This window comes from Bombyx mandarina, chromosome 03, assembly GCF_030267445.1.
Source record: "Bombyx mandarina strain Sakado chromosome 03, ASM3026744v2".
In the NCBI taxonomy this organism is placed as follows: domain Eukaryota; kingdom Metazoa; phylum Arthropoda; class Insecta; order Lepidoptera; family Bombycidae; genus Bombyx; species Bombyx mandarina.
Genome location: NC_143210.1, coordinates 12,568,304 through 12,581,758, shown reverse-complemented (window position 1 = coordinate 12,581,758; position 13,455 = coordinate 12,568,304). Strand labels below are relative to the sequence as shown.

Sequence of the window (13,455 nt, the reverse complement as noted above, 5' to 3'; positions counted from 1 at the left end):
GGCTCTTGCTAGGGTTCGTGTTAGCAACGTCATCAGGTTTGAGCCCCGTGAGCTCACCTACAAAAGTTAGGGTTACGCTGACATAGCCTCTCAAGGCTCTCAGCTTAGGTAGGAAAAAAAAAAAAAAAAAAAAAATACCTACCGCCCTCTTCGAGTTCAACGAGCAAACTAACTCACAGACACAGCCCACTGAGTTTTTCGCCGGATCTTCTCAGTGGGTGCGATTTCGATCCGGTGGTAGATTTTACGAAGCACTGTTCTTGCTAGGGCTGTTGCCGGTAAGCTCTCTCAGGTTGAATCCAGTGATGGTTTAAGGCTTGATGCCGCCCTAAACCCTGTTTATCGCACCTAATATTTTATTAACTTTGATCCAATTTTTTTATTTTAAATATGTTTATTTATATGTTTTTTTATAAAAATTAATTTGTTCTCATTTTCAAAGGAGACTGTCTGTCTTTACTTTTTTCGTCTCTGAAATATAGCATTTAAAAAAAAAATTCGCCTTTTAAATCATTAAAGAAAAACGGTCCTCATTTATTAGGAACAAGCACTAGTCGTTTTAAAGTTACATATTTCTAGAATTCGCAGTCTTAAATGGTAGGTAGCTAAATGATAAATATCTTAGAAAAAGTCGTGAGTTTCTGGGAAAACAATACACAATAAAACGCACTAAATGAACAATCATAATTTTATTTAAATTACAACATCTATGTTAGTCACGAATTATAAAGCGCGCTTATAAAAATATATCCTCTATATATTAATAAATATATTATGAAAAACATTTTATCACATGATTTCGTGTGGAATTATTACATAATATAAATATATACCTTGCTGCAATGGAATAAAGACTACTTTCGAAATACCTTTGTCTGGTTATCTTCTGCGCCGCTATCCGGGGCGGAACACAATGTAGCAATCGGTCAGTCTCCATATTTAAATATGACCTTTTTTGTAAGTAAATATTAGGTTCAAAATCATTTTTCATTAAATTATCAAATTTTTTTGTTTGTTTCAATCTGCCCCATAGCCTTTATATACTATTGCCACTCATTTATAAGTTGAATATGAAAAAAAAAAATTAATAGAGAGAGAATTAACGCTATTTTTACGATTTTTTTTATACTTTATAGTTTCGATATTAAGACCGTAGAAGCAGTTTTAATTAGGTCTTTAAGTCGCCAAAAACGAAGAAATTATATATACGGATACTTAGTTAAATTAAAGTAAAAGAAATTCAACTTTATCTGATTAAAATAAAGATTATAATTGAAATACACATCATATTTACTTTCGATATTCCGAAATCAGTCAGTGCGGTACATTCCAAAGCCTCTACTGAAGAAATTATAAATAAGCCATATAATGATTAAAGACTATTTTTAAATCAGGTATACAAAATCTTTGAGCTTAGAATTAATAAATAAATTATTATAGAAGTTTAAATGATCTTAATTTAAACACTATTACCGCATTTAACTGTGCAAAGCAATAATGATACAGCAAACACGAGAACTCAAAAGCCGAAAGTCTTGATAACAGAAGCAAAACGTCGTATGTCCGTTAATCTAACTCCTCAAATAACAAGTTTACTGTAAATATTCTGTTTCAATAGACCGATGAACAAATCCGAGTTGATTCGGGAGGTCAACGACCCGATGCGACGATTTTCATCTACCTTCGCTCTAGATTAAATGTTTGACTTAGTAACGAATTAACATTGTTTTCGATTTAAAACCGGCATTATGATTTCAAGAACCGTGGCCTCGAATTTTGAATGAAATTAGCAAAAAGTATTTACAAATAGACAAAAAAAATACCGTAGAAAATGATAACGAGATTGATTGTAATGACGTCACTAGGAATCTGTTTTCCACTTAAATCTAGTGTTGACAGTAGTAATGTTTAGAACAATTTCACATTTGTCTATATTTTTTAAATATTTACTGGCAAATGTTACCAATAAATAAACAGCTTTTTTTTTCAATGTCAACAACGATAGAGAAGAGAGAATGTATGATAATAAATACGATTAACCTAAATGTTGAGTGACAATGGTCGAATCACTCATACCCCATGCGAATTGCGAGAGAAATGCGATGGATAGTATTTGAAACTACATATATTGCTATCTCTTTCCTCACGACACGAAAAGAACGAGAGAGAGCGAGACGGTGTTGCAGCTCACAGTCACTCTAAAAACGAAGGTTTTAAAATCGATATTTCCTATTCCCATTTTCCTGTGACCGATATTAATATGTATTCAAAAGTAATTTCCGTGTGTTCTCTGATAAATGGTAAATGAGGAAAAAGCATTTCGTTTGTAATTCTAGAATATTCCTAATTTACATAGTAATTATGTGTACAGAAAAAAAAAACATAGACATGGCGTGTATAGAAAATGCGATATAATAATATTCGTTCGTTCGAGTAAGTTCATTCTGTTATTTTTCGGCTAACTCATTATATACAATCATTATTTTATATAACATTAGAGTTTTGCGCATATTTTTTTTGTTTACAATACAAACAAGCACCTTATCGAATCTCCAGCAGCACTCATAATTAGACAATTATCTAAACGCTGATAACAATTATTTTTCATACAAAAATACATCATCACATTAAATAAAGACAAACTTTAATATTACATTATAATATTCAGTGTAAATAAAGTCGATTATACGAAAAACTTTTAACATTGCAGTTTCTAAACGAATCCTTCTAGTGAATTCGGCACCCATTTTAACAAAGCTTATATTTAAATAGAAAAAAAATAAAATGTATGTAATTTCAATTAGCGTATTTTAACACCACTACAAAAACGACCGATTCCTCTGTGACATTACACCAATTGAATTTGTATATAAACATATTTTAAAAGCTGATCTATAAATGCTTACAAATATCGATATATTTTTTTCACTTAAATCAATAAATAATCATCTTTTGCTCTATATCTCACGCGACTCTTATTTAAGTAATCACTCATTCTAGATCATTCCATCGTGTCTTTTTTTCTTACATACCTTTTAATTATCGCAAAAAATATATCAAAATTTGTTTTCCCCATTTCGTAAATAAATTTCCCGCCATTTTCCCCCAGAAGTTTTAGAGTGGGCAACACATTACGTGTATTTGAAGTAGGCCGTGTTCATCTGCTCCAGGAATATGAAGGTGAGCACGGTGTGGGGCCCGAGGCGCGCGTAGTACGGCAGGAAGCCCTTCCAAAGCGACAGGACGCCCTCGTTCCGCAGCAGGGAGGTCACTACGGACAGCTGACTTTGACCTTTTGCCGCGTTTTGGATTCTGCAAAAAAAAAATGTATGTGACGTAAATATATTTATACTAGCGCGACCCGTCCACGTTTCGCTTCCGTTACTGTAATTTATTATTGATCTTATTGAATATATTCTTTCTTTATCTTTCACAGGCGGCACGGTCGAACCCGTCGTTTGCGACGAAGGGCTCGACGAGCGAATTAACCCATAGACACAGCCCATTGAGTTTCTCGCCGGATCTTCTCAGTGGGCCGCGTTTCCGATCCGGTGGTAGATTCTGCGAAGCACTGCTCTTGCTAGGGTCAGTGTTAGCAAAACTCTGGTTTGAGCCCCGCGAGCTCACCTACACACGTTAAGGTGAAGCTGAAATAGCCTCTCAAGGCTATCAGCATAGGAGGAGAAAAAAAAACCCGCTAAATAAATGATTGTGGAGAAAGGCGAAGGAAATACCTGGTCTTAATGATGTCGACGGGCATCGAGGCGATGGTCGTGACCAGCCCGGACACCATGGACGCGCAGAAGTGCAGCGCCACGCCGTCGGGCACGCGGCCCGCGAGCGCCTCCCGCGCCTGCGAGTACGTGCTCAGCTGCGCCGCGTTCACCACCATGGCGCGCCCCACCGTGGGAGTGGCGCCGCGCCACAGCTTCAGCACGCCCTCCTCTCTCACTATCCTGTGGGTTACGTTGCGCGACATTCAACTATGACGCCTCATACGCTGTGAAGTGGTTACCCGTATCCATAGACATCTACAACGTAAATGCCCCACCCACCTTGAGATATGAGTTCTAAGGTCTCAGTATAGTTAAGACTGCCTCACCCTTCAAACCGAAACTCATTATTGCTTCACGACAGAAATAGGCAGCGTGGTGGTAGTACCTACCCGGGTCACAATACGTCCTTAGATCAGTAGTTGCGCTGATTATCAATTTTGCAGGCTTAATTTTCACAGCACGATAATATTATTCCTTCGTCGTCAACACAGTAGGCAGCGGCTTGGCTCTGCCCATGGGCGACGGTAACCACTCACCATCAGGTGGGCCGTATGCTCGTCTGCTACAAGGGCAACAAAAAAAAAATGGATGGCGCAGACGGACCCATACTGGTAGATCGAAGATCGTCGATTCAAGTCCCACGACGAGCGACGAATGTTTGTTTGGTCTGGGCGTTTAAAATGTATGTAGGAACGGAACGAAGCGATATGGAGGAATGACAGATATGGAGCATGACTGAGTGAGAGAGATCGGAGATGTCGTGATAGGAAGTAAGAAAGGAGGCGAATGAATGCGGAACATCTAGTTTTATTGCATAAGCAACACGGGAGTAGTTTCGGGACGCGACGACGCTCAGACGCATTGTAATCCGGAAGACGAAAGACGTTGTTACATAAGACAAAATAAAGCATCGAGTTTTTGTGAAGTGATCGAATGTTTCACTGGCGCACCCCGAATTTAAAATCCCACATGTATATACCGGCATATATATATGAATGTATATTAGTGTGTATATCAGTCTCTGGTTCCCATAATATAGGTAATTCTGGTTTAGGACCAAGTCTTATTATTTATTTATTTATAACTAGTCAAACCCGACCGCATTTTTGAGCCATATTTGATGCGATCACAAGCAAACTTCAGAGGATCACCCGCTAAGACAAACCGAAGATTTCACATTCACTGTTATATAATATATAGATTTATTTATTTATTCCATTCAATACAAAGTCAGGCTTACAGTTTGCACCAAAACGCCTAACTCGATAACACAAAAAACATTATTAAAATTATTAAGTAGGTACTATTTATTATGCTAAAAATAACATTATTTTAGACAAAAGTATCCCCCAAGTATCGGCAAACACGTCAGCATCCTGGATTTCGGACAGAAATTCGTTTAACAGCGCAATTCCCTGATGCCTAACTTTTAAAAAGTTAGTAAACACAAATGTCTTTTAGAATTTAATGTTCATTGAATGAATCTACAGTCGAACCCACCTGATCAGCGCGTCAGCAACGTTCTTGTAATTCCTCCTCTGCTCCTGGGGCAGACGCCCGTCGGCCGTCATCCGTATGAGGGCCACTTCAGCCGGAGTGCCGACGAATGCACCAATGGACCCGGCGGCCACACCCAGCATGGTCTTAGTACCGAAGCCAGGGTTGGCACCGGCGTTGCGTCTACAGCGGAAAGGACATTTATAACAAACAAACAAACAAACAAAAATGGCTTGATTGGGTGAACGAGCTCACGGCTTCACGGCCCGTCTGGTGTCAAGTGGTTCCCAGAGCCCATAGACATCTACAACGTAAATACCGCCACCCAGCTTGAGACATGAGTTCTAAGGTCTTAAGTATAGTTACAACGGCTGCCCCACCCCCCCACCCTTCAAACCGAAACGCATTACTGCTTCACGGCAGAAATAGGCAGGGTGGTAGTACCTACCTGCGCGGACTCACAAGTGGTTCTACCACCAGTAATTTCACCACAGATTTCAGTTTTTATTCGTATTTATAAAAAATACATTCATCCAACGAATCGATTCAAACCACAATACATATAACGATACAAATTCAAAATAAGTTTGTTTTCTGTTTTGCCTTCTATTGATACTTTTAGAAATTAAGTAATAAAATTACATAGTGTTTTTTTGGTAGACGGCTTTATGAAAAAGCGGTTGCAGTAGCTAGGCTCTCTATCTCTTTCGCACGTTCCCGCTTGAAAGGCAGTGACGTCATATACCGCTAACTGTCGACTTTTTAGTGTTTTATTTATTGCTTAGATGGATGGACGAGCTCACAGCCCACTTGATGTTAAGTGGTTACTGGAGCTCATAGACATCTACAACGTAAATGCGCCACCCATCTTGAGATATAAGTTCTAAGGTCTCAAGTTTAGTTAGAACGGCTGCCCTACCCTTCAAACCGAAATGCATTACTGCTTCACCACAGAAATAGGCAAGGTGGTGGTACCTACCCGTGCGGACTCACAAGAGGTCCTACCACCAGTAAAAAATGGTGTTGTAGTGTTTTTGTTGATTGCTATTCCAGCTATGCGCAGGCTGGTAGGTGAACTCATGGGCTCAACCGAGGAGGATTTGCTAACACTAGCCCTGGCAAGAGCAGTGCTTCGCAGAATTTACAACCGGATCGAAATTGCGACCCACTGAGAAGATTCGACGAGAGAATCAGTGGGTTTTATTAGTGTTGACGAACAGAACAGTTCGTAATCACAATGTTAGCAACGCCACTCAAATTGACACCTTAGTTCAAACTCAATAACGTCTCAGTTCCAATAAACCTCGGTCTTATTACATTATCATCCGATGCTTGAATACGCTGAGGAAGTTGAAACCCGATAGGTTAACGACAGTATAGATTAAAATAGAGTTCAATATTGGAACTTGCATTCACGTCGATTGATAGCCTGTATTTTGATCTCTTATGACCTGTTATGTAAGGTTTTTTTTTTTTTGTGGAACGAAGTATAACTAGACGGAGGAGAGCAAGAACTCACCTTCTGAATAACCTTAGTAGATAATTTGATAGGTTATTATGTAATTTTCTAAATAAAAGTATTTTCCATAATAATAATTAAGAGTCATCATTATCATTTATCATTTCCATATTGTTGATTTTTTATGTGTGTGTAAGTAAATTAGTAGGTAGGTATTGTATGTAAGTATGTATATTTTTATATATTATATGTAAACGGTATTTATCTGTTTATTGTATGTATATATTTTCTATAATAATGTATTGTCTATGGTACACCGCAACATACCTGCTATATTTTTATATTTTCCAGAATTTCTGTAAATTAAACGGTTGTCTGGAAGAGATCGCTTTTCGCGATAAGACCGCCTATTGTACAAATGTATCTGCTTTTTAACTGTTTTTTGAATGTAAATTGTGTTTTGGTGGGCAATAAAGTGTATTCTCTCTCTCTTTCTAACAGTTTACTAACATTTTTTGAATTCTATCTATTAGCGTTATGAGTAGATTCAGAAGAAAGTTGCAAGAATCGATTTTACATAAGATCGGAAATAATTTTAAATGTTTAATAATTGGACCGTATTAAACTTTGAGAAGTAAGCTAGAAATTTATTATTCCGAACCTCATTAAGTGTTTATTGAAAGATCTGCTTTTTTTTACCTAAGTTGATGATGTTGAGAGACCATTTCAGCACAAACCTGTCAAGTAGGTGAGTTCACGGGGCTCAAACCTGACGACGTTGCTAACACTAACCCTAGCAAGAGCAGTGCTATCAACCTACGCAGAATCTACCCCCGATTTGCATTTAAACCATACTTACTCTCTGTAAGTGTCGAAGAGCCAGCTATAGACTCCGAGCCGCGTGGTCGTGTACGTTGCTTGTCTCAGTAAGCCAGCTGACAGCCCAGCGTATAATGAGAAGAAGCCTTCCTTCGCAACGATTTCCCCGGCCACAGCGAAGGAGCTCTTCCCGCTGCCGCTCAATTGCATTCTTGTCTTGATCAAATCTAAAGGCTGGACAACGCACGTTGCCGCCATTCTAAAAAATACAATAACACCTTCGTTATAAGCATAGCCGGGCACCGTTAATCAAATAGTTAACTTCCTTAATCGTTAATCCGATACAAAAAGGTTAGCTTCATTAAACGATAAAGCGTTACATTTCGGAAGAATTAACGCAAGTTAACGTTAATCGTTAATCCGTTAATATGTGTAAAATTACATCTTTATATAATTGCGTCAGTGAACTTATAAAACTTGTTGGTTTAGTTTCTGGAAGTTAACCGGTCAGGGACAAAACAAAATACTTGTATAATTCAAATGAGTAATTATTATAATCGTCGGGCATAAGGTGCATATTCCCTTTCATGAACATTAACACTTTGAGGTTCTCGTCTGAAAGCGAGGCTCGTGTTGGTGTTAAAATGTTAATATTTATGTAAATGGTACTGTTCTTTATCCGTGGAAAAAAGTTCAACTGCACCGCTTGAGGGCATAGCAGTATTGTATTTATTGAATAGATTTATGAATATCTGTTCCCCAAGGAATGCAGCATCGTTGATCGGCAAAATATATCTAGTTTCGGTTTTGTTTCACTCGTTGCCCTTGTCGGTGCCGTGCGGTAACTATTCGGCATTGGATTAAGATTGGTATTGGCTTTGATATCGATTGGTGAAAGGCTGTTTCGTTTAAGCGACATTCTTGCAACTTTATAAGAGAGCCATTTAAAGTTTAAATTTTGGAAAAAAATATCATAACAAAAAATACTTCTTCAACTATTCGAATGGAGTAAACATAAATTGATTCTAATGCCAAATAAAACGCAAATTTAATTACAAAGATAAATGTCGCATATCTAGCGAAATTTCGCTTAATTCAAAATAGCCTCTTACTCCTCGATATTATTATGTTCTTCTTTTTTTTTATTGCTTTGATGGGTGGATGAGCTCACAGTCCACCTGGTGTTAAGTGGTTACTGGAGCCGATAGACATCTACAACGTAAATGCGCTACCCACCTTGATGATATAAGTTCTAAGGTCTCAAGTATAGTTACAATAGTTGCCCCACCTTTCAAACCGAAACGCATTACTGCTTCACGGCAGAAATAGGTAGGGTGGTGGTACTTACCCGCGCGGACTCACAAGAGGTCCTACCACCAGTTGAAATCCACTAAAATAATCATGAGTAGGTGCCGTTAAAAAGAAAATCTTGGTCTACATATACTTCGCGATTTCATTGTACAGGCGAGGCCAAAAGTGATAAGAATTTTGCAGAAGAAAACTCTCTCATATTAAGCTTGCTGAGATTTTCACCTTTGTACCAATTCCAATTATATGAGTCGTCTATTATCAAAGGCGGCAATCTGTACATTTGGACAAAAAAAATTTATTGATATGTCAATACAGATTTATTTGAATATAATCGTCTCCTTCAAAGAATACGGTTCAAAACCTGCATTAAATAAAGGTTAATAGTTAACCTGTTATTTATCTAAGATGTCGTTCCGAAGAGTTTTGTGACTGCCAATGGAATACAAAGTCAATAATTCGTTTTTCTGATTTACCAATCATTGTCCAAAAGTCAGATTGCCGGCTTTGATAATAGTCGACTCATATATTATACATGCAGAATGCAGTACAATCGTGATATTAATTGGTAATCTTTAGCTTGTTCTAGACAATTTCGCAAGCTTTCGAAATAGTGTTCAGTGGAGATTAAGGCCAGACGCAATTTAGAACGCCAAGCTTTAAATTGAACTTATTATTTATTCAGCTTCTTATCGATTATTACGACAGTCATCACGATTTTTTTCGGTTGCATCCATTATCATTAACCAAACAACGTTTTTCAAACAATTCAATATTTACAAAGTGTCTCACTTCAAAAATATAGGTATGTAAATTCCTTTGGCACTATCAGTATTGTCTATTTTAAAAGTCAGGTGACAGTGAGCTATTCTTGTTTATCTATTTCAATCGTACTGCTTTTATGCTACCGATGTGTTTTTGTATCAGCACATTAGCCTTCGTCTTCGGTTTTGCTTGCTCATTTATATTTATTTATTAAGAGATTTTGTTTATTAGTCGTTGTCTAGTACGAATGAAGAAGAACAAGTATGAGTTGTTAATTAAAGTAAATTTTTATAATGTCACCATTGACAAAAATTTCAGAGTTACTAGTCTTTGTATAATACACCTAGGTTATCAAATTCGAAAACGTAAATTTTAACGTTATCTATAATAATAAAACTCTTGAGGTTGCCAGTTGAGGTCATCGGCCAGTTCAAGGCAAACGCGTTATCTACATAATTCCATTATTCGAATTGTTTTTCGCAGAACTTCACTAAGTGATTGTTCAACATCACATGCAGTGATGGCGCACCGACCAAACCAGTCTATTTCTCTTTCAAAGCAGTAATGAACTTTAGTTTGATGGGGCAGCCCTTACACTATACAATTGAGACTGTAGATGAGGTCTGTCATGACTCGAGGTGGGTGGCTGCATTCACGTAGTAACGTCGAAGGATTCCGATAACCACATACAGTCGCGAGGGCCGTAAGCTGCTCACCCAATACAAAAAGGCGATAATTTTATTTGCTTAGTCAGATAGACGAGCTTATGCCCTTCAGAAGACTTCTTTGATTTTTGCCCAGGTGTCCCCCAATGTGAGGGGTCTCTCTTAAGACAATTTACATGTTATATTATCTTTCCAGTGACTCGTCTTACCGCTTTCAGCGGGAGGAGGATGGCGGGGGACGTACGCACCAAAATTAATTAAAACATCGATTGTTGAACATCAATTTAATTTAAAATCGATTATTTAAATTTAATCGATTCTTCAGCATCCCAATAAGTTTATTTGGAGATTCACTCACACCGCTGATCATAAATTAAGCATTTACGTCATTCCGACTATGTGACGTATCTAATACTATCAAGATCGTGGAATGAAAGGAAAGTGCTGCGTCACGCGACGAGGTCAATGCCGAATAAAACACTGTATAACAATTTTATATGTCAGGGGCATATCCACGTGACTGTCTATCAGTAAAAGCACTTGAAAACGCACAATACTGGAGGTAAAAATGGTAAAATTGATATGATTGGTGTAAACAGATGATAGACAAAAGTACTATCCACATACACAGTCCCAGTCTCTAAGTATTATAATGATTCGTGGAATCAAATATCTGATATCAAGCAGAAGCAGTACCCCAAAGAGACTTGATTGATGCTTTATTAAACCAAATACGGTCAGTGTAGACTACAGACTTAACTGATCAAGGACTGACATTTTTAAGACTATTTTAGATGATCCGTTGCCTCATGATGATCGTAGTATTGGTGTGGCAACTGTCGATATATATTATTTTATAGTGCAAATGGCTGCAAGCTGATATGAATGAAGTGTGTCAGAATGATAAGACGTCGTAAAACTTGTATCACGCTTTTAACACGATCATTAATCGAGATAAACGCTAATGTGACAGAAATTGGGATTATTATGAAGAAATAAGTACATGTTTTTGTGCAAAAATGCCATTTGAAAAATGATTAGGTTGTAGAATTTATGAATTTTGTAGGTTGCATTTTTATTAGATAAAGTTGTTGTTTCAGCATGGAAATTACTTGGGAACATGTGCCTGACATGTATTCTGTTAGAAAGTTCTACTTGCAAAATTTGAACCTCTAGTAGTAACATCTCTCTATATGAAAACACTAGGCGTTGGTGTTAAGTGGTTACTGGAGCCCATAGACATCCACAACGTAAATGCGCCACCCACCTTGACATATAAGTTCTAAGGTCTCAAGTATAGTTACAACGGCTGCCCCACCCTTCAAACCGAAACGCATCGAAATACGTAGGCATGGTGGTGGTACCCACCCTCACAAGGACTCACAAGAGGTCCTACCACCAGTAAAAGTTTCTTTTTTGGGCTGTTTTTTTTAAATGGCACAACAATCTGTTTTTGTACTTGTCTCAATATGTATGTTTACTTCACTGTTGTGCTGCCGAGTTATTTGTAAAATATGTTACTCTATTTAAGAAAAGAAAAACTGTTTTTTTATAGAAATATAGAAGTGTACACAATCACTACTAACTTCTAATAATGGTATTATAATCTAGAAAGTTTTTCATCTTGATTAGTTTGCACTATTGATTTAGTTAATAAATATTTGGAATAAAAACCAGATTCTTTAAATAAAGTTTATGACATAATTTTCATATTTTCCTGGATTATAATACAATTGTATAATGAAGTTACAAAACATGATAGTGGCTATGTTAATACAGTGTAAACTCTGTTTCTATAGAAAATCTAAGTTTTTTTTTATGACAAAAAGAGTTTAAGAATACCATTTTACAAAAAAAAATACACATCCATAGCTTGATAAAAAAACGAATTATTCCACAATGATTTAAGTACATGCATGGACCAAATTCATATTATTTGTAGTTTTTAAAGTAAGTTGCAAAATATTGAGCATTTTATTAAGACAGAAAATATTTTTATTCACCTGATCTTTACATGATTATAGACTAAAACAATTACAGATAACACCTAAAAATATTAAACAGACATCACATATCAAATCAAAGAAGAAGCCTTTTTTTATTTTGAAATGTTATCTAACAAATTATACTTAAAATCTAAAAGTAACTTAAGTTAAAAATTCAGTCTAAAGATTACTGTTAATCATTTGGGGAAATCATTACACTATGTCAATATCTTGAAGTCAAAAGTGTTGGCTTTTAAGCTGAAATCATTTCAGACTTTTGTAGGATTTTTTTTTAATAATAAGGATTAATAATGTTTGAGTATATTTCATTAGTCACAACCTTAATTCAACTGTTGAGATTATTTTAACTCATCATATTTATCCAATGGAATAATAGCTATTACAAACAATTCTCGAGGTTTTAGTTTAAGTTTCATAGTTGTTCTATTACATAATGAATGACACCACAACAGAACTAGAACACGCACGTACTCTGCAGATAACTTGAGCAAACGCTGATCCTATTTGAACATCATTTAGTATCAATTAACAACATCACGACAAATTTAAGAGCGTGTCTATTTATTTAAAATGTTTAATGTGTACTAAATTTCGGCAAAAAAAGTGTAATACAAAACATAATCGATTGTTAATGACATTGGTTCACGGTAAAGGACAACGTATATCTTAAAATAAATTCAAAAAATTTACCCTGCAAGGCCACCAAACGCGAACTTCAATCCATTTGGTATATAACGCTCTTTCGGCGGCGCGGCGGATGATTGAGCCATTATTTATATTCTCGAATAAGCACTACTCCGATTCAATTAATGCAATATAAACTTTTATGTTATGTTTCTCTAACAAATCAAACTTGAATTTTGCAGTAGAGAAAAACAGCTGCTCTAATCAGCTTCTAAGATTAGTTTGAAGTTTTTGACGTTTTGACATTTCACTGTGTGATGTTACGTTAAGTTCTGGCGTAAAGCAAATGGATCATGGCACATTTTAACTTTGTAACACTACAATTGAACCGTAACTTCTTAGGTATTTTGAAATCATTTAAAAATGTGTACATTAAAAACCATAAAACATTAAACATTCTTAAATTTTCTGTCATTGTTAGTAGGTAATATTAATCTGATTTGGTGGAGATTTTTTTAGCTGTGGTGGGCTGACGA

General features: G+C 36.4%; 2 protein-coding genes across 2 annotated transcripts in view; one reads left to right on the top strand and one right to left on the bottom strand.

Moving 5' to 3' along the window:
• The window catches only part of GSTs2 (glutathione S-transferase sigma 2), a 469,518-nt gene that overhangs the window by 419,894 nt on the left and 36,169 nt on the right, over positions 1-13,455 (top strand). The gene's annotated exons all lie outside the window — the stretch shown is intronic.
• Positions 675-13,199, bottom strand: LOC114242329 (mitochondrial 2-oxoglutarate/malate carrier protein). The gene is made up of 5 exons (XM_028173447.2): positions 12,986-13,199; positions 7,592-7,810; positions 5,277-5,456; positions 3,735-3,956; positions 675-3,312 (listed from the first exon to the last, which is right to left on the bottom strand). Exons 1-5 carry the CDS (start codon positions 13,063-13,065, stop codon positions 3,132-3,134), a joined length of 882 nt encoding a protein of 293 aa, XP_028029248.2. The 5' UTR covers positions 13,066-13,199; the 3' UTR covers positions 675-3,131.

Bases quoted from the DNA above. Each gene is read 5' to 3' on its own strand.
- LOC114242329 (XM_028173447.2), bottom strand. From the start codon at position 13,065: ATGGCTCAATCATCCGCCGCGCCGCCGAAAGAGCGTTATATACCAAAT. The intron at 7,811-12,985 runs GTAAATTTTTTG...TGTATTTTTTAG, and splicing joins GCGTTTGGTGGCCTTGCAGG to AATGGCGGCAACGTGCGTTG. The intron at 3,957-5,276 runs GTGGGTTCGACT...CGTAACCCACAG, and splicing joins GTTGCTGACGCGCTGATCAG to GATAGTGAGAGAGGAGGGCG.